Source organism: Entelurus aequoreus, linkage group LG23 (genome assembly GCF_033978785.1).
Source record: "Entelurus aequoreus isolate RoL-2023_Sb linkage group LG23, RoL_Eaeq_v1.1, whole genome shotgun sequence".
NCBI classification, from domain to species: Eukaryota; Metazoa; Chordata; class Actinopteri; order Syngnathiformes; family Syngnathidae; genus Entelurus; species Entelurus aequoreus.
Window position 1 is genome coordinate 39,586,566 of NC_084753.1, and position 23,087 is coordinate 39,609,652.

The 23,087-nt window shown below is 40.7% G+C and overlaps 1 protein-coding gene across 1 annotated transcript in view; it reads right to left on the bottom strand.

The window, feature by feature from the left end:
• Positions 1 to 9,266: 9,266 nt before the first annotated feature.
• The window catches only part of LOC133640879 (histone-lysine N-methyltransferase PRDM9-like), a 56,208-nt gene continuing 42,387 nt past the window's right edge, over positions 9,267 to 23,087 (bottom strand). Inside the window, exons 5-6 of the mRNA XM_062034561.1 lie at positions 21,890 to 22,055; positions 9,267 to 11,478 (exon numbers count right to left, since the gene is read on the bottom strand). Coding sequence (XP_061890545.1) covers positions 9,956 to 11,478; positions 21,890 to 22,055 — 1,689 coding nt within the window. The 3' untranslated portion in view covers positions 9,267 to 9,955. The remainder of the gene's footprint in view (positions 11,479 to 21,889; positions 22,056 to 23,087) is intronic.

Here is a 23,087-nt window from a genome sequence, read left to right on the forward strand (position 1 = left end):
GTTGGGTACAATAAATGTAGTTAATATCTGTGGGTATGTATTTTATTCTATTTATTATAATAGTCAATTTTTTAAATGTTTTCTTTATATGACTTACATGTAGTTTCCAGCTTACTTCATCATCTAGACTAACTCAGCCTGGAGGATGTGTGTAATGTTGAGATGTATTGGAGATGACTTGGTTTGTTTGGATGTTGTCAACCTATCAATTGTCAGATCTCGCGAGAGAAACAAGCAACCAGTTAGGTTGGGTTGATATCAACATCATCAACAATTATACCATCTGAAAAAAGGACATTGTAACAGTGTAGGTCTGACTTGGTAGGATATGTACAGCGAGCAGTGAACATTAGTGAGCTCAGAAAGCATAAGAACAAGTATATACATTTGATTATTTACTATTCCGGGGAGGTGGTATGTGGTGGGGGGAGGGTGTTAGGCTAGGGTTTTAGCTGCTTGGAGGTGTTCTTTTAGTGAGGTTTTGAAGGAGGATAGAGATTCACTTTCTTTTACACCTGTTGGGAGTGCATTCCATATTGATGTGGCATAGAAGATGAGTTAAGACCTTGTTAGATCGGAATCTGGGTTTAACGTGGTTTGTTGAGCTCCCCCTGGTGTTGTGGTTATGGCGGTCATTTACGTTAAGGAAGTAGTTTGACATGTACTTCGGTATCAGGGAGGTGTAGCGGATTTTATAGACTAGGCTCAGTGCAAGTTGTTTTACTCTGTCCTCCACCCTGAGCCAGCCCACTTTGGAGAAGTGGGTAGGAGTGAGGTGTGATCTGGAGTGGAGGTCTAGAAGTAACCTGACTAGCTTGTTCTGGGATGTTTGGAGTCTATATTTGAGTTTTTTGGAGGTGATGGGGTACCAGGAGGTGCATGCGTAGTCGAAAAAGGGTTGAATGAGAGTTCCCGCTAGAATCTTCATGGTGCTTTTGTTGACCAGAGAGGAGATTCTGTAGAGACATCTTGTTCGTTGGTTGACCTTTTTGATTACCTTGGTTGCCATTTTATCACAGGAAAGATTAGCCTCTAGAATGGAACTTAGGTAAGTGACCTCATCTTTCCTGGTGATAACAATGTCACCCACTTTAATAGTGAAGTCACTGACTTTCTTAAGGTTGATTTGGGACCCAAATAGGATGGATTCCGCTTTACCTAAGTGTATGGATAGCTTGTTGTCAGTGAGCCAGGTGCAAATACTAAGGAGTTCAGCACTGAGGATTTTTTCCACCTGTGACTTGTCCCTGTCTGATACCAGCAGGGCCGAGTCATCCGCAAACAGGAACAATTCACAGTCGCATGCTGATGACATGTCATTAACGTATATTAGGAACAGTAAAGGCCCTAATATACTGCCTTGGGGGACTCCACAGTTTACTGAGAGGGGGGCAGGGTGCTGTTCACCTCTACCACCTGTTTCCTCCCCTCCAAATAAGATTGCATCCAGCTCGATGAGGTTTTATCAAATCCGATTGCTCTGAGCTTATCCAACAGTATAGCGTGGTTAACGGTGTCAAAGACCTTCTGAAGGTCCAGCATGACCATGCCGCAGTATTTGCCCGCGTCCACCTCATGTTTGATGTGGTCGCTCAGATAGAGAAGGCATGTGTTAGTGGAGTGCTTTGTTCTGAAGCCGGATTGGAATTTGTACATGAGTTCTTTAGTGGCAAGGTATCTATCGACTTGTTCATAACTATTCTTTCCATTACTTTCAAAATGGAACTGAGAATGGAAACAGGTCGGTAGTTACCAGGTTCTAATTTGCTTCCTTTTTTTAAAAAGGGGAGTTACTCTTGTTATCTTGAAATCTTTTGGTACTTGGCTTTGTTTAAAGGCCTACTGAAAGCCACTACTACCGACCACGCAGTCTGATAGTTTATATATCAATGATGAAATCTTAACATTATAACACATGCCAATACGGCCGGGTTAACTTATAAAGTGACATATTAAATTTGCCGCTAAACTTCCGGTTCGAAACGCCTCTGAGGATGACGTATGCGCGTGACGTAGACCGGGGAACACGGGTATGCCTTCCACATTGAAGCCAATACGAAAAAGCTCTGTTTTCATTTCATAATTCCACAGTATTCTGGACATCTGTGTTCGTGAATCTGTTGCAATCATGTTCATTGCATTATGGAGAAGGAAGCTGATCAAGCAAAGAAGAAAGTTGTCGGTGCGAAATGGACGTATTTTTCGAACGTAGTCAGCAACAACACGTACACAGCCGGCGCTTCTTTGTTTACATTCCCGAAAGATGCAGTCAAGATGGAAGAACTCGGATAACAGAGACTCTAACCAGGAGGACTTTTGACTTCGATACACAGACGCCTGTAGAGAACTGGGACAACACAGACTCTTACCAGGATTACTTTGATTTGGATGACAAAGACGCAGACGTGCTACTGTGAGTATGCAGCTTTGGCTTCTAAACATTTGATCGCTTGACCGTATGTGCGCAACTTTTTTTTGCGTATGTACGTAACTTTTTAAAAATATATAAGCTTTATGAACCTTGGGTTAGGTGAACGGTCTTTTGGGCTGAGTGATTGTGTGTGTTGATCAGGTGTTTGAATTGTATTGGCGTGTTCTATGGAGCTAGGAGCTAGCAGAGGAGCTAGGAGCTAGCGTAACAAACACGCAGGTGTTTTTATGCAGGATTAATTTGTGGCATATCAAATATAAGCCTGGTTGTGTTGTGGCTAATAGAGTATATATATGTCTTGTGTTTATTTACTGTTGTAGTCATTCCCAGCTGAATATCAGGTCACCCCCGGCTCTCACAGCATCTTCCCTATCTGAATAGCTTCAACTCCCCACTAGTCCTTCACTTGCACTTTACTCATCCACAAATCTTTCATCCTCGCTCAAATTAATGGGGAAATTGTCGCTTTCTCGGTCCGAATCTCTCTCACTTCATGCGGCCATCATTGTAAACAATAGGGAACTTTGCGTATATGTTCAACTGACTACGTCACGCTACTTCCGGTAGGGGCAAGCCTTTTTTTTTATCAGATACCAAAAGTCGTTGTTCTATACTAAATCCTTTCAGCAAAAATATGGCAATATCGCGAAATGATCAAGTATGACACATAGAATAGATCTGCTATCCCCGTTTGAATAAAAAAAAATCATTTCAGTAGGCTTTTAAGTGAGAGGTTTATTATGTGTGATGATTGGGGCAATGGTGGTGGCAGAGTCCCTGAGGAATCTGGAGGGGATATTGTCACGGCCAGTGGCCTTGGTCTTAAGAGTGGGTGGCAGGATAAACAGGTCAACAACGCAAGAGGAATCAAAACATCCTGTCAAAGATCTGCATATCACCTTACTTATCCTTCAATATGTTCCCGAAAAACTTGGACTCAGTGGCAGGAATCATGTCTTGTCAAAGGTACGGCAGAAGTACTAGATATTGAAGTCCCACGCAGCTGTCAGAATAATTCTGTCACAATTTGTAACTTGCAGACGTCAGCACAGAAAACCAGAAAGGCAAACAATGGCAGACCTCCCCAGTCAAAGACTCGAGCCAGATGCGCCTCTGTGGACTATTTTGGTCCATTTGAAATCAAAAGGGGCAGGACCATAGTGAAGAGGTATGGAGTCATTTTTACTTGCTTGACGATAAGAGCCGTACACATGGAAGTGGCAAGTTCTTTGGACACGGACTCATGCAGTCACGCGCTGCAGAGGTTCATAGCAAGAAGAGGGCAAGTCCAGTTGATGCATTCTGATAATGGGAAACACTTTGTGAGTGCTTTGGATAACGCAAAGAACCAAAGTACCGTGTTGGAGAAAGGCATCACATGGATATTTAACCCCCCTGCTGCTTCACATTTTGGAGGCGTATGGGAGAGGCAAATACGGACAATAAAGAAGGTTCTCAGTTTCATTGGGAGACAACAAACGGTTGATGAAGAAGGACGACGTACTTTGTTGTGTGAAGTTAAGGCAATTATCAACAGCCGCCCCATCTCAAGCGTCCCTACTGACCCAAATGACGTGGAAGCCTTAACTCCCAAGCATCTATTGCTGATAAAAGCCAAAACATCATCACCACCTGGATGATTTGACAGTAATGACCTGTACTCCCGACGTAGATGGCGCAGAGTCCAGTATTTGGCAGACTTGTTTTGGCGACGCTGGACCAAAGAACATTTGCCAGACTTACAAAGGAGGGTAAAGTGGTTCCAACCCCAGAGGAATATCAGCAAAGATGATATTGTCCTTATTGTGAATGACTCGTCCCCACGAAATTCATGGACGATGGGCCGTGTGAGCGACGTGATTAACGACAACCAAGGACGGGTTCGACAGGCCCGGTTGAGGACCAGCATCGGTGTGTTCCTGAGACCTGTGACTAAGCTCTGTTTGTTGGTCGAAGGTGACGTGTAAACCCTTTATTATGTCACTTGAAACAGTGGTAAAGGCTGATCTCCTCCATGTGCTGGTGACCTCTGACTCCATCCCCTTTTCCTTTTGTTGTATCTTCCACACCAGCATACATGCAAAATAGTTCCAGTTTTGTACACAGTAAGGAAATGGTGTAAAAACATGTATCTGGTACATGCCTATAACAAAGTACATGTGTGTAACACCAAGGTACATGAAAGTACATGTGTGTAACACCAAGGTACATGAAAGTACATGTGTGTAACACCAAGGTACATGAAAGTACATGTGTGTAACACCAAGGTACATGAAAGTACATGTGTGTAACACCAAGGTACATACCTATATCAAAGTATATGTGTGTAACACCAAGGTACATACCTATATCAAAGTACATGTGTGTAACACCAAGGTACATGAAAGTACATGTGTGTAACACCAAGGTACATGCCTATATCAAAGTACATGTGTGTAACACCAAGGTACATGCCTATATCAAAGTACATGTGTGTAACACCAAGGTACATCCCTATTTCAAAGTACATGTGTGTAACACCAAGGTACATTCCTCTATCAAAGTACATGTGTGTAACACCAAGGTACATACCTATATCAAAGTACATGTGTGTAACACCAAGGTACATACCTATATCAAAGTACATGTGTGTAACACCAAGGTACATACCTATATCAAAGTACATGTGTGTAACACCAAGGTACATCCCTATTTCAAAGTACATGTGTGTAACACCAAGGTACATTCCTCTATCAAAGTACATGTGTGTAACACCAAGGTACATGCCTATTTCAAAGTACATGTGTGTAACACCAAGGTACATGCCTCTATCAAAGTACATGTGTGTAACACCAAGGTACATACCTTTATCAAAGTACATGTGTGTAACACCAAGGTACATGCCTATTTCAAAGTACATGTGTGGAACACCACGGTACATGCCTATATCAAAGTACATGTGTGTAACACCAAGGCACATGCCTATATCAAAGTACATGTGTGTAACACCAAGGTACATGCCTATATCAAAGTACATGTGTGTAACACCAAGGTACATGCCTATATCAAAGTACATGTGTGTAACACCAAGGCACATGCCTATATCAAAGTACATGTGTGTAACACCAAGGTACATGCCTATATCAAAGTACATGTGTGTAACACCAAGGTACATGCCTATTTCAAAGTACATTTGTGTAACACCAAGGTACATGCCTATATCAAAGTACATGTGTGTAACACCAAGGCACATGCCTATATCAAAGTACATGTGTGTAACACCAAGGTACATGCCTATATCAAAGTACATGTGTGTAACACCAAGGTACATGCCTATTTCAAAGTACATTTGTGTAACACCAAGGTACATGCCTATATCAAAGTACATGTGTGTAACACCAAGGCACATGCCTATATCAAAGTGTATGTATCTAACACCAAGGTACATGCCTATATCAAAGTACATGTTTATCATGCAAGGTACCTTCAGGACCAGTTAACTTTAAAGGCCTACTGAAATGAATTGTTTTTATTTAAACGGGAATAGCAGATCCATTCTATGCGTCATACTTGATCATTTCGCGATATTGCCATATTTTTGCTGAAAGGATTTAGTATAGAAAAACGACGATAAAGTTCGCAACTTTTGGTCGCTGATTAAAAAAAAAGCCTTGCCTGTACCGGAAGTAGCGTGACGTCACAAGAGGTAGGACTCCTCACAGTTCCCCGTTGTTTACAATGGAGCGAGATTATTCGGACCGGGAAAGCGACGATTACCCCATTAATTTGAGCGAGGATGAAAGATTTGTGGATGAGGAATGTGAGAGTGAATGACTAGAGTACAGTGCAGTGTATCTTTTTTCGCTCTGACCGTAACTTAGGTACAAGGTCTCATTGGATTCCACACTCTCTCCTTTTTCTATTGTGGATCACGGATTTGTATTTCAAACCACCTCGGATACTATATCCTCTTGAAAATGACAGTCGAGAACGCAAAATGGACATTCACAGTGACTTTTATCTCCACGACAATACATCGTTGAAGCTCTTTAGCTACGGAGCTAACGTGATAGCATCAGGCTCCAATGTAGATAGAAACAAAATAATAAAAAACCCTGACTGGAAGGATAGACAGAAGATCAACAATACTGTTAAACCATGAACATGTAAATACACGGTTAATAATTTCCAGCTTGGCAAAGCTTAACAATGATGTTGCTAACGAGCCATTGAAGCTAACTTAGCTACAGAGCGGCGGCGGGCGTTGTAGCTTTCGACGACACCCCGGCCGCCATCAGAGTCGGCAAGAAACATATATTTCCCCAAAGTTACGTACGTGACGTGCACATAGCGACACGCACGTACGGGCAAGCGATCAAATGCTTGGAAGCCAAAGCTGTACTCACGGTAGTGCGTCTGCTATCCTGCTCAAACACAACACAACCTCCTGGTGTTGGTGTTGCTGTAGTCCGCCGCTAATACACCGATCGCACCTACAACTTTCTTATTTGCAGTCTCCATTGTCCATTAAACAAATTGCAAAAGATTCACCAACACAGATGTCCAGAATACTGTGGAATTGTTCGATGAAAACAGAGCAGTTTGTATGGTGACACATTGGGTCCGAATACTTCCTTTGACCTTGTGACGTCACGCGCAAAAGTCATCATACATAGACGTTTTCAACCGGATATTTCCCGGGAAATTTAAAATTGCACTTTATAAGTTAACCCGGCCGTATTGGCATGTGTTGCAATGTTAAGATTTCATCATTGATTTCATCAGGCCTTTAAAGGCCTACTGAAAGCCACTACTAGCGACCACGCAGTCTGATAGTTTATAAATCAATGATGAAATCTTAACATTGCAACACATGCCAATACGCCGACCGCACGGATGATCGGGTGAAGTCCTTCGTCCTTCCGTCGATCGCTGGAACGCAGGTGAGCACGGGTGTTGATGAGCAGATGAGGGCTGGCTGGTGTAGGTGCAGAGCTAATGTTTTTAGTATAGCTCTGTTGAGGTTCCGTAGCTAAGTTAGCTTCAATGGTGTCGTTAGCAACAGCATTGCTAAGCTTCGCCAAGCTGGAAAGCATTAACCGGGTAGTTACATGTCCAGAGTTTGGTAGTATTGTTGATCTTCTGTCTATCCTTCCAGTCAGGGATTTATTTATTTTGTTTCTATCTGCATTTGAGCCCGATGCTATCACGTTAGCTCAGTAGCTAAAGAGCTTCGCCGATGTATTGTCGTGGAGATAAAAGTCACTGTGAATGTCCATTTCGCGTTCTCGACTCTCATTTTCAAGAGGATATGGTATCTGAGGTGGTTTAAAATACAAATCCGTGATCCACAATAGAAAAAGGAGAAAGTGTGGAATCCAATGAACCCTTGTACCTAAGTTACGGTCAGAGCGAAAAAAGATACGTCCTGCACTGCACTGTAGTCCTTCACTCTCACTTTCCTCATCCACAAATCTTTCATCCTCGCTCAAATTAATCGGGTAATCGTCGCTTTCTCGGTCCGAATCTCTCTCGCTGCATTGTAAACAATGGGAAAATGTGAGGAGTCCTTCCTCCTGTGACGTCACGCTACTTCCGGTATAGGCAAGGCTTTTTTTATCAGCGACCAAAAGTTGCGACCTTTATTGTCGATGTTCTCTACTAAATCCTTTCAGCAAAAATATGGCAATATCGCGAAATGATCAAGTATGACACATAGAATGGATCTGCTATCCCCGTTTAAATAAGAAAAATTCATTTCAGTAGGCCTTTAAAGACAATCCCAGTTTTATACAGGATATATAAGTAGAGGTCCATCTCTCCCCAACTAGTAGGATCAGTGTTGCCAACTCCTCAGTAAGGAACACAGCTATTGGCTGTCCTAGAAGACGACATCGCCTCGTTTACATAATCCATTGCAATGGACGTTGTAGGAGAGAAGAATAATGTCACGGGAGAGATCAAAAGTGACTTAAAAATAAGTTTGATTAAAACTGGAAATAAACTATCTTCTGTTGATTCGTAGTTCTTAAATGTTGATAGAATTATCAAGAAAGTCAGAAAAGAGACAACACTGTCGTGGTTGTGGGATATATTCCCTCACTTTGTAATTCACATTCACAGCTCAACAGCCATTGTTTTATCAAACACATACAATCATTTAATAAATGTTTTCACTCCTCTATTAGTCTGAAGTCTTTTATGTTCACACCTTTACTCTTTTTTTCACTTCATTGACATTTCTAGAAGTACATTTGAAATGTTTCCTCTTAATGCTGCTGCTCCTGGTACATGTGCTTTCATCTTTCCTCCATCAAGATAGCTCAGATTCACAATGTTGGAATATTGACCGCTGATGTTAATTTTCTTCTATTGTTTAGCAGATTTTACTTTACTCTTTTTCTTTGCTCAAATGAACAGGATGAAAGTGTCATTGTCGCTACTGAGTGTAATTATATATAATTATGTATATAATAACCTTCCATTCTTCACTGCCTGAATTAACTCTCATCTTGTTTTATCCAGAGAGAATATGACCACAAAAAGATGGCTGCACATCAATAAACTGTCACTAAACTTCAATAAAACTAAATATATCATTTTTGGATATTATACAAATGTAAAACACAAATTATGATGGATAATATTGAAATAAATGGAGTAAAGGTAATCACATTTTTGGAATATAACTTAAAAACTAAGCTGGAAAATACATATAAATCATATAAAGAAAACATTTAAAAAATTGAATGCAATACTAAATAGAATAAAATACATAATTACAAATATTAACTAAATTTATTGTACCCAACTTTAGTTGAAGCATACATTGTTTATTGCATAAAGGTCTGGGGACATACATATAAAACAATCACACAACAATATTCATATAACAAAAGAGTAATAAAGATAATTAATAGAATGGATTATAGAGACCCAACAAATGATTCATAAAGTAACACATTTTAAAATTGTATAAAAGACAACTTTTCAAATGATGTATAAAGTAAATAATAATATGCTTCCAGAAGTGGTCCAGAAGATGTTTCAGATGTGAACCAGTAAATATGAACTAAGAGGGATTTATGTGTACTCAAAAGCAAAGGTATGAACACATGTAAAACAAATATGTATATCATATAAAAGAGTACATCAATGGAATTATCCACAAATAGAAAATAAAATATGTAACACTTCATTATTTCGAAAAACGTATACAAAAAACTATTATGAGTAAGTATAAAAGTGAATTATGAATATCTACACATAAAATGTTTATTGTATGTAACATATTTTATGTACTGTTTATTCTCACAATTTCAGTCAAATTGTTCTGTTCATTTTAAAGTACACAAATGTGTATATTAACTCATGTACTTGACTGAAATAAAAGCACTAATCTGAAGTGTCTAATCTATAAATGTTAGAATCATATTAACAAGATTGTGTTACACACACAACAATGATGTCACACATGTTATATGTGCTGATGTTGTTAGAAAGTCAAAGTTAAAGTTTTGACAGTTTATTTCAAATCCTGCATCTTCATTTGCTGCTGCTGTTCTCACCAGCACACTTGTGTTTCTTACACTGGTACTTAGAAGAGAATCTTTCACCACACACACTGCAACTCAACACTTTCTCACCTGTGTGTGTTCTCATGTGTGCTGAAAGATTTCCTCGCTGACAAAAGCGTTTGTTGCAGCTTGAACAGGAGTATGGTTTTTCACCAGTGTGTGTTCTAATGTGTTGCATAAGATGATATTTTCGTATAAAACTTTTACCGCATACTGAACATATAAGAGGTTTTTCACCAGTGTGTGTTTTTGTGTGGTTTATCAAATGTCCTTTCTGGGAGAATACTTTACTACAAATTGAGCACTTAAATGGTTTTTCTCCAGTGTGTATTCTCATGTGTGATTTTGACTGTTGATTTGTTAGAAAACTTTTACCACATTCTGAACAGGAAAAACGTTTTACCCCAGTGTGTATTCTCATGTGTTTTTTTAAGTCTTCTTTTCGTGTAAATCTTTTATCGCATTTTGAGCAGGTAAAAGGTTTTTCTCCCGTGTGTGTTCTCATGTGCGCTTTGAAATAATGCTTTTGAGTAAAATCTTTACCGCAGATTGAACATGAAAAAGGTTTTTCTCCAGTGTGTATTCTCATGTGTACTTTGAAATGGTGCTTTTGAGTAAAATCTTTACCGCAGATAGAACATGAAAAAGGTTTTTCTCCAGTGTGTATTCTCATGTGTACTTTTAATTTTTGATTTATTATAAAACTTTTACCACATTCTGAACATGAAAAAGGTTTTTCTCCTGTGTGTATTCTCATATGTTCTTTCAGCATGCCTTTCAGTCTAAAATCTCTACCACATTCTGAGCAGGAATGAGGTTTCTCTCCGGTGTGTGTACCAATGTGTCTTTTCAGATTACGATAGTGATTAAAAGTTTTGTCACAGTGAGAACATGTGAAGTGTGTGTTGTCAGTGTGACATGTCTTATCATCTTTAGAGTCTTCATCATCAGTGTCAGGAGAGTGTGACGTTGTGTCCTCACTATCTGATAGTGGAGCTAAGAGCTTGTCTGCTTGTGATCCTCCACAGTGGTCTCCATCAGCTTCTGTTGTCATGTGTTGAGTTGAGCTGCTGCTTGGAGGCTCCGCCTCTCTCTTCTCCTCACTTTCACCTTTGACCTCATCATCTTCACTCTTCACAGGGACACCAGTCACTGGCATCTTGGTGACATCAACCTCCTCCAACCATTTGAGATTCTCTCCCTCTTGACTGATGCTGTGTTCCTCCTCTTCCTCTTTAATGTGAGGGGTCTGTGACTCCTCCTCTTCCTCTTTAATGTGAGGGCTCAGTGGGTCCTCCTCTTCCTTTTTAAAATGGGGGATCAGTGTGTCCTCCTCTTCCTCTTTGATGTGAGTGGTCAGTGGGTCATCCTCTTCCTCTTTAAAATAGGGGATCAGTGGGTGTTCCTCTATCTTTTTAATGTGGGAGGGCTGTGGCTCCATCCTGAAGCTCCACTTCTGTTGCTCAGGGAGAAGATGTTCTTCACAGACGTCTGCAGGACACAAGAAGACAAACACGTTTTAGAAACATCCATCTCTGTTCAGTCACACAATGCATTCAGTACTTTTACATGCACTTAGGAAAAACAAGTTATCGTATGAACTGTCTTGAAATCTCAGTGATGCACAAACACGCTGCTTTTTACAACATTAATTACAAGAAAAGAAAAACAAACAAGGACAACAGGACTTTTTACTATGGATGAACGATATGATTTAAATATGATTTTGCGATATATTATTTCATATACAATTACTAATAGAACCATTTTAAAACAGGCTACACAGGCTCCTAATTTAGTTGCTGATATATGCAGTAAAATATTACATCATTTCCAGTATTATTTTCCCAAAGAAAGTAACCAGATATTAACAGTGAATAAACAAGTAATGATAAATGATAAATGGGTTATACTTGTATAGCGATTTTCTAACTTCAAGGTACTCAAAGCGCTTTGACAGTATTTCCACATTCACACACACATTCACACACTGATGGCGGGAGCTGCCATGCAAGGCGCTAACCAGCAGCCATCAGGAGCAAGGGTGAAGTGTCTTGCCCAAGGACACAACGGACGTGACTAGGATGGTAGAAGGTCGGGATTGAACCCCAGTAACCAGCAACACTCCGATTGCTGGCACAGCCACTCTACCAACTTTGCCACGCCGTCCCTACATTAATAATAATTGTTTTGACAAAATAGTACAATTATAAATGACACAATATGTTACTGCATATGTCAGCAGTCAAATTAGGAGCCTTGGTAACCCATTTTGAAATTATTCTATTATCATTCATATACGGCGGAGTCCACGAAAACTGAAAATTCTGTAAAACGAGTGTGAGTCTGAAGGACGGCAGAGTCCGCGAAAACTGAAAATTCCGTAAAACGAGTGTGAGTTTGAAGGACGGCAGGGTCCGCGAAAACTGAAAATTCCGTAAAACGAGTGTGAAAGGTGTGAACGTGGTAGTGTGTGGGAGTGATATCCATTAGGCGATCACTCCGTACTAAAAGTTGTGAGAAACAAATAGTGGGTTATTGTGGACGCTCTCGGCAAGAAACCTCTACTGGTGCGCAACCTCCAGTAGAAGCGACGTGTACCACAATAATAAATTCAACCACTATCTTACAACAAAGACAAAAGTAATCCTTATAAATTTGGCTCTGTAGGGGACGACGGATTACTTTACATTCTCAAAATGGGAAAAGGGACAAGTAAACCAAAGGTTAGTCCAAAAGATGAGTTAAAATGTAAAGACTGGAAAGCAGTAGAAAAAGCTAACCTAGACTTACTGAAATTTCTCGATGACTGGATCTCAAAACATGAATTTACCGGATGCCTCAAAGTAGGTGATACACTAAAACTGCGGGAATCAATTGTACAAAAATGTGGGAACAACAGAAAGAAACTGGCCAGAATGGGCTGGGATCACACGGAGTGCTGGATGAGGATGGCTCAAAGTAGAGAAGACGGAGAAAGAACGAACAGGAAGAAAGGGAAAGAAAAGAAAGACGAGAGGAAAAAGAAAGGGCTAAGAGACGAAAAGCTTATTTTTCATAGAGCAGAAGATGATGAGACAGGCCCAGTTAGGAGAAGAAGTAGGCAAGTTGTAAGGGAAGACAGTGAGGAAGAGTCAAGTGAGGAAGAAGTACAGACAGAAGCCGCCACACCCAGCGCTCCAACAACAACAAAACGTAGATCACCGTTATATCCAGACCTAAACAAATTACAAACTCCACCGCCATACAATGAAAGTGTATCGGAACAACCAACAGTAAGATCAAAAAGGGACCCAAAAAACTCAGACAGGAAATGGTCCAGAAAGCAAGGGGTAGTGTTTTCGCCCAAACCTAAAACACCAACTAGAGACTATAATCCTGACAATGGACAATTATATCCATTAATCGAAGTGGCTAATCCACGTGCAGGAGAACAAGGACAAGACCCAACACTGTTAGTACACAGGACATAGACGTTGGTAGATGTTAAAGAAGCATTAGAAGAGATAACACCATACACCGAGGATGTAACACAGTTCCTCGAGGGAATGGAAAACCTCCGCAGATCCTATCACCTTAACGGGATAGAGACACAGACTACCTGTTTGACTGCATTGGGGCCGAAATGGCAAGAAGTAAGAGGCAATTGGGACCCCATAGGACTAGACATGCAAGACGGAAGAAGAATACCATTAGAGCATGACCATGACGAACTAAGAAATAGAGTGCTAGACCCAATGGCACGAGTTGAACAAAGGTTCCAAAAGAGAGCGAATTACACTGAATTGGGAAGAACAATACAAAAAGATGAAGAAACATTTGAAGATTATAAACTAAGACTGGAAAAAACATTTAAACAACACAGTGGACTAAATGAAAGTGCTGATCCACAAGGACCCTACCAACAACAACTAAAACATATTCTGCATGCAAACTCCAGACAAGCCATACATGAGTAGGTGAACAAACATTACATTGGATTCCCCACAGGAACATTGGATGAATACATAAATCATGCAGAAAAAGATACAAACAGAAAGAAAGCCAAAGCAGGCACTGACACATTCTACCACAAGGAGGAAAATAGTGAAATATATTACAACCAAAATAAAGGACGTGGTAGAGGACAGTTTAGAGGACGAGGAGGACCAGGTCGAGGTGGAAGAAACTTAGGTAGAGGACAACAACAACAGCAGCAGTTACACCCTACTGCATGTTGGTGCTGCAGCAAAGAAGGACATTTCGCACGAGACTGTCCTGACATGAAAGACAACAACCAGGGTTACTCAGCATGACTAGGTCAGGTGAAGCCCACACCTCCAAAGGCCGAGACAAAAGACAAAGGAAATTACCAGTGCAATCATGAGGACATACTAAGTTATGAAAACCTAGATAAGCAAACAGGAAGAAAACCGGAAATAATAATCAAAGTAAATGGCAGAGAAATCTAATTTCTGTGTGACACCGGAGCATGTAGAACTACATGTAGAGAACATTTTCCAGGAATAAAACTAAGTGGAAACAACATTTCTGCAAGAGCAGCAAGTGATGAAATTGTGACAGTAGCAGAAACAGAAAAAGTATGGTTGCGAGACCCGTTAGGGAACTCGTGTAACATGCCAATCGTAAGTTTCCCAGACTGTCCAGTAAACCTACTAGGACGAGACGTGATGACTGTGCTAGGATTAGCGATAGTATCAGATTATGAAGGAGGAATGACTGTTAAAAGACGACACCAATTAGAGAGACGAGACATATGCGTACTGGAAGGAGTAGGAGGACCCAAATATTGTACTCCCTAGATCTGAAAAATACACCTCCATTAAACACAGCAACAGCTTTGCTAAATGAGGGAAAGAAACATGTGACGATAGAAGACAGCATCAACGTTGATGAATTACATGTGACCATGTGGTACAGAGACGGACCAGATTTTGGCTATCAAAAGAAATTAGAGAAAGAGACTCCAACAAAAGTAACACTGACACATCTGTACACTGACGGGGAAGCAGCAGCTGCAGTGGCTGTAAATCTACCTGCACCCATGTTCAGAATGTATACTGCACCACATATATCACTGTACAAAGATTATGACATGCAATGGAAAGATCCAGGAGCATTAGTAACGAAAGGAGAATATCTGACTAATTGGGAAAAGACCTCAGACAAAACATGGGTAAATAGAGAAACTGGAATGACAAAAACAAGTCTGTTCTGGACTGTAACTCTACAAAGTGGAGTACATCTGGAACCCGACGCAAAACACTGACATCTGCTGCTGACTGAAGCTGAAGAAGTATTTTTAGACCAAATACCAAAAGGATTATGGTCAAAAGGACCTACCGACGTGGGCAACATTTAAAATATACAACCAGTACAAATCAGACCAAAAAAAGAATATAGACCATGCATAAAACAATATCCACTAAAACCGGATGCATTAGAAGGAATAAAACCTGTAATAGAAGATCTAATCAAAGCAGGAGTTATAATAGAATGAGAGGACTCACCATGGAATACCCCAATATTCCTGTTAAAAAGCAACCACCCTCAGGGGGATGGCGAATGGTACAAGACTTCCAAGCGATAAATAATGCAGTAATACAACGTGCACCATGTGTACCAGATCCATACACATTGTTGAACAGTCTAAGAACGGATGCGACACATTTCACAGTGATTGATAACAGTAATGCATTTTTCTCGATAAAAATACATAAAGAGAGTAAATTTTGGTTTGCGTTTACTTATAAAGGGAAAAGATACACCTATACAAGACTACCTCAAGGGTATGCGGAAAGTCCGACAATCTATTCACAAGCAATGCATGCAAGCATGTCCAAATTCGACCCTCCAGGAGGAAGTCAAACGTAGATGACGTTTTATTAGCATCACAGGATAAGGAAACCTGTAGATAAGATACATTAGCATTACTAAATCATCTACACAGTGAAGGACACAAAGTAAATAAAACAAAATTCCAGTTAAGCAAAACAGAAGTAAAATATCTAGGACATTCTCTAAACAAAGATGGACGCACTATTGTGGGAAGCAGAAAAACAGCAGTACTACAAGCACCAAAACCACAAACAACGAAGCAAATGATGTCATTTCTAGGATTAACTAATTATTGTAGAAGTTGGATACCAAATTACGCTGAAATAGTAGCTCCATTAAGTAAATTAATGTATGAAAAAGATCTAAAAATGTCATCACTTGTACAGTGGAATCCAAAAGCTGAAGCGGCATTCTGTGAAATAAAAAGAACATTAGTGTCTAGCACAACGTTAGCCTTACCAGACTATAGCAAACCCTTCATACAAATGGTAGACTGCAGAGGCCATTTTATGACATCTGTGTTGCTACAACAACATGGCGCTAAACTAAGGCCTGTGGCCTACTTCTCATCTAAATTAGACAATGTAGCATGCGCACTTCCTCAGTGTGTGCGAGCTGTGGTGGCAGCATCCATGGCAGTTGATAGCAGTAGTCAAATTGTACTGTTCCACCCATTGACCCTAAAAGTGCCTCATGCTGTGTCAGCACTATTACTACAAACTAATCTAACGTTCTTATCACCAGCTAGATACTTATCCTGTATGGCAACGTTACTATCGCAACCACGTGTGACAATAGAGAGATGCACAACACTTAATCCAGCAACATTAATTCCTGACCCCAGTGACGGAGAACCACATGACTGTCAACAGTTGGCAGAACAAACATCTAAACCCAGACCTGACTTACAAGACCAACCTCTCACGGAGGGAGAAGTCTTGTTTGTAGACGGGTCTGCATGAAAAGGGGAAGATGGAAAAAAAATAGAACAAGATGTGCGGTTGTCACAGCAACTAAAGTGTTGAAAGCTCTCAAATGACCATGAAATTACTCAGCGCAAGCTGCAGAACTAGTAGCACTAATAGAAGCGTGTCAATTAATGAAAGATCAAAAGGTTACAATACACACAGATAGCCAATATACATTCTCAACAGTGCACACATTTGCACAACACTGGCAAAATAGAGGAATGATAATGTCAACAGGAAAACCTGTAAAACATGGAGAACTATTAAAAAACATATTAAAAGCAGTACAGCTACCAGCTAAAATAGCAATATGCAAATGTACAGCACACACCAACGGAACAGACACCGTATCACTAGGAAATGCGTTTGCGGACAAAACAGCAAAACAGCAAAAGAAGAAATACAAGTTTTCCAACTATAAACTAGCGACATGAATAATGATATACTAAAAGACATGCAGCAACAAAGTCCTCCAAAGAAAAATATCAATGGATAAAAAATGTGAGCCACATTGAACAAAGAAGACATCTAAGTATGTCCAGACAATAAACAAATCCTACCAAAAAATCTGTATAAGTGGGTAGCAGTATTGAGTCATGGTTGTACTCATGTCTCAACAGGAGGGATGGTGACCCTTATACAGAAGCATTATACTACCTATGCTTTTAAAGGCCTACTGAAAGCCACTACTAGCGACCACGCAGTCTGATAGTTTATATATCAATGATGAAATCTTAACATTGCAACACATGCCAATACGGCCGGGTTAACTTATAAAGTGACATTTTAAATTTCCCGGGAAACTTCCGGCTGAAAACGTCTCGGTATGATGACGTTTGCGCGTGACGTCAAGGGTTGAAGCAGACATTTTGGAATAGCACGGTGGCCAGCTTAAGTCGTCTGTTTTCACCACATAATTCCACAGTATTCTGGACATCTGTGTTGGTGAATCTTTTGCAATTTGTTCAATTAACAATGGAGACTGCAAAGAAGAAAGCTGTAGGTGGGATCGGTGTATTAGCGGTTGGCTGCAGCAACACAACCAGGAGGACTTTGAGTTGGATAGCAGACGCGCTACCGTGAGTACAGCTTTGGCTTCCAAACATTTGATCGCTTGCCCGTACGTGCGTGTCGCTATGTGCATGTCACGTACGTAACTTTGGGGAAATATTTGTTTCTTGCCGACTCTGATGGCGGCCGGGGTGACGTCGAAAGCTACAACGCCGTCCGCCACCACGCCGCTGTCCTCACCTGTCTGGGTTGACTTCCTCCGTCTCCGGGCCGCCGACCGCACCGATCATCGTGGTGAAGTCCTTCGTCGCGCCGTCGATCGCTGGAACGCAGGTGAGCACGGGTGTTGATGAGCAGATGAGGGAGCTAATGTTTTTAGCATAGCTCTGTCGAGGTCCCGTAGCTAAGTTAGCTTCAATGGCGTCGTTAGCAACAGCATTGCGAGGCTTCGCCAGGCTGGAAAGCATTAACCGTGTAGTTACAGGTCCAGGGTTTGGTAGTATTGTTGATCTTCTGTCTATCCTTCCACTCAGGGGCTTATTTCTTCTGTTTCTATCTGCAGTTAAGCACGATGCTATCACGTTAGCTCTGTAGCTAAAGTGCTTCGCCGATGTATTGTCGTGGAGATAAAAGTCACTGTGAATGTCCATTTCGCGTTCTCGACTCTCATTTTCAAGAGGATATAGTATCCGAGGTGGTTTAAAATACAAATCCGTGATCTACAATAGAAAAAGGAGAGAGTGTGGAATCCAATGAGCCAGCTTGTACCTAAGTTACGGTCAGAGCGAAAAAAGATACGTCCTGCACTGCACTCTAATCCTTCACTCTCACGTTCCTCATCCACGAATCTTTCATCCTGGCTCAAATTAATGGGGTAATCGTCGCTTTCTCGGTCCGAATCGCTCTCGCTGCTGGTGTAAACAATGTGCAGATGTGAGGAGCCCGTCACGCTACTTCCGGTACAGGCAAGGCTTTTTTGTAATCGACCAATAGTTGCAAACTTTATCGTCGATGTTCTCTACTAAATCCTTTCAGCAAAAATATGGCAATATCGCGAAATGATCAAGTATGACATAGAATGGATCTGCTATCCCCGTTTGAATAAGAAAATTTCATTTCAGTAGGCCTTTAATTCTTATTCGAAAAAATGTTTTGTAGGTCATGCATGACCTGTACGAGGCACAATCCACAAGGGAATATGCGCCCACAACGAGGCCAATTCCCCAAACCACAACACCCGTTCCAATATGTATGCATGGACTTTATTGAACTAAATGAGAGTGAAGGAAAACAGTATTGTCTGGTCATAGTAGATGCATTCTCAAAATGGGTAGAAATATTTCCTACAGGAAAAGCAGATGCGCTAACAGTAGCAAAAGCATTATGCAAAGATATAATACCAAGATATGGTATACCTAAAAAACTATACAGTGACAATGGACCTCATTTTGTAAATCCATTAATCAAGAATATAGGATCATTATTCCACATTGATCTGAAAAACCACTGTGCTTATCATCCACAAAGTGCAGGACTAGTGGAAAGGACAAACGTAACAATTAAAAACAGACTAAAGAAATGTATGGAAGAAACAAAACGTCCATGGACACAATGTATAGATTTAGTAAACATGTACATGAACATTACAAGTACAACAGGCTTCACATCATATGAAATAATATTTGGAAGACCTTATCAGCTACCAAATGTCAAAAATCAATGGGAACCTAATGATGAACCAAACTTAGCAGATTATATGCGCAAGATGCTGGAGAAGCTAAAAGAAACAGAAACTAACAGTAAACCTGTTGTGTCTCCACAGATAACAGACCTAGTGGAAGCAGGAGAGTGGGTTCTGATAAGAAGTGTTAAAAGACAACAGTGGCATTCTCCAAGGTGGGAGGGACCGTACCAGGTACTGTTAACAACCCCGACAGCAGTAAAAATAGCGGAAAGACCAACCTGGGTGCACATAGCACATTGTAAAAAGGTCATATCTGTTCAATCATCCAATAAGGAAAGTGAAGCAAAGTCTGGTAATATTGTGGACTCACACGACTACTAGAGTTGGGTAGACACGAAGGCCAGTGAAGACAACATATATACTTACATCATGTATATATTACATGTTATTATGAATGTTACTACATGACATATATACTTACATCATGTATATATTACATGTTATAAGAATGTTACTACATGACATATATACTTACATCATGTATATATTACATGTTATAAGAATGTTACTACATGACATATATACTTACATCATGTATATATTACATGTTATAAGAATGTTACTACATGACATATATATGTTAGATCCACTATGGACTGGACTCTCACACTATTATGCTAGATCCACTATGGACTGGACGCTCACACTATTATGTTAGATCCACTATGGACTGGACTCTCACACTATTATGTTAGATCCACTATGGACTGGACTCTCACACTATTATGCTAGATCCACTATGGACTGGACTCTCACACTATTATGTTAGATCCACTATGGACTGGACTCTCACACTATTATGCTAGATCCACTATGGACTGGACTCTCACACTATTATGCTAGATCCACTATGGACTGGACTCTCACACTATTATGTTAGATCCACTACGGACTGGACTCTCACACTATTATGCTAGATCCACTATGGACTGGACTCTCACACTATTATGCTAGATCCACTATGGACTGGACTCTCACACTATTATGTTAGATCCACTATGGACTGGACTCTCACACTATTATGCTAGATCCACCATGGACTGGACTCTCACACTATTATGCTAGATCCACTATGGACTGGACTCTCACACTATTATGTTAGATCCACTATGGACTGGACTCTCACACTATTATGTTAGATCCACTATGGACTGGACTCTCACACTATTATGCTAGATCCACCATGGACTGGACTCTCACACTATTATGCTAGATCCACTATGGACTGGACTCTCACACTATTATGTTAGATCCACTATGGACTGGACTCTCACACTATTATGCTAGATCCACTATGGACTGGACTCTCACACTATTATGTTAGATCCACTATGGACTGGACTATCACACTATTATGCTAGATCCACTATGGACTGGACTCTCACACTATTATGTTAGATCCACTATGGACTGGACTCTCACACTATTATGCTAGATCCACTTTGGACTGGACTCTCACACTATTATGCTAGATCCACTATGGACTGGACTCTCACACTATTATGTTAGATCCACTATGGACTGGACTCTCACACTATTATGCTAGATCCACCATGGACTGGACTCTCACACTATTATGCTAGATCCACTATGGACTGGACTCTCACACTATTATGTTAGATCCACTATGGACTGGACTCTCACACTATTATGTTAGATCCACTATGGACTGGACTCTCACACTATTATGCTAGATCCACCATGGACTGGACTCTCACACTATTATGCTAGATCCACTATGGACTGGACTCTCACACTATTATGTTAGATCCACTATGGACTGGACTCTCACACTATTATGCTAGATCCACTATGGACTGGACTCTCACACTATTATGTTAGATCCACTATGGACTGGACTATCACACTATTATGCTAGATCCACTATGGACTGGACTCTCACACTATTATGTTAGATCCACTATGGACTGGACTCTCACACTATTATGCTAGATCCACTATGGACTGGACTCTCACACTATTATGCTAGATCCACTATGGACTGGACATCTGTGGTCCCCTCCAAGGTTTCTCATTGTCATCCCACTGGGTTGAGTTTTCTTGCCCTGATGTGGTATCTGAGCAGAGTATGTCGTTGTGGCTTGTGCAGCCCTTTGAGACAATCGTGATTTAGGGCTATATAAGTAAACACTGATTGATTGATTGATTGATTGATTGATAAGTAACTAATTTTTACAGGTAGCTAAGCAACCACGTGGTTGCAAGTACCAGACTTACGTGCATCAACAACACCCATATTCTTACATACGACATATTTAAAAATGGCGGTAATAAATACATATAAAGTTAGTAAACATGTGAGAGTAAGAAGTAAACAAACCTGTTCTGTGTAACACAACTTGATGTTTCTTGAAAACAGCGTCCAGTAGTTGATGTTGTCGCTCCTTCTCCTCTTTTGTTGGACAAAGTTCCTCCTCGTACTCTGTTATCGTTCTTTCGCACATTTTCACACAATCACAACACTTTACACTCACACTTGATCTTAACTAAGCGATGTGTTTTGATCACTAATTCTGTCTTCTTAATCCGCGCGTAGTTGTACGAATATGTCACGTCTTTGTTAGCAGCTAACAAGCTAAGCTAGCTAACAAGCGAAGAAGCGTCAAAATGCGCTCAGACTAATGTTTACGGATACAAACAATCATTGACGATGTTTACTCTATTAAACGACATATATGTGCACATGTATGCACTGATTAAAAATACAGAACTATAATGCCCACGTTTAGACTTTCTCCATCAAACGCCATCTTGCTTTTTCCTCCTTCTTCTTCTTCTTTCTATTTCCAGCAGACTAGTAGAACATCTTAGGTGTATTGCTGCCCTCCACAGGTTCTTAACGGGATTTCCTGCTTCTGTCCTATGGCCCACACTACATTCTACAGTCCAGTAGGTGGCAGTATGAACCTTTCAAGTCATGGCTGCAAACTGCCAGTAAGAAGAAGAAGTAATAGAGCTGGTTGCTTGTTTCTCTCGCGAGATCTCAGAATCAGAATAGTTTTATTGCCATTGTTTGAGAACGGGTTCACAATCTAGGAATTTTTCTTGGTGCAATGGTGCAACATAAAACACATATAACACATATTTGGTGATAAAAAGAGCTGTAACTGAGCTATCAGATCTTGTTATAGACTTAGAAGGAATTCAAGGAGCTACTGTTAGGAGTTATTGTTCATGTGCCTGATGGCCGAGGGGAAAAAACTGTTCAGGTGGCGCGAGGTGTGGGTCTGGATGGACCGTAGTCTCCTGCCTGAGGGGAGAATAGTTTGTGTCCAGGGTGAGAAGAGTCAGCTGTGATCCGACCCACACGCCTCCTGGTCCTGGAGGAGAACAAGTCCTGGAGGGATGGGAGCTTGCAGCCAATCACCTTCTCAGCAGCACGTACGATGCGCTGCAGTCTATGCTTATCCTGGACTGTGGCGCTGGGGAACCACACTGTGATGGAGGAGGTCAGGATGGACTCTATGATGGCTGAGTAAAACTGCACCAGCATCTCGGTCGGCACCTTAAGTTTCCTC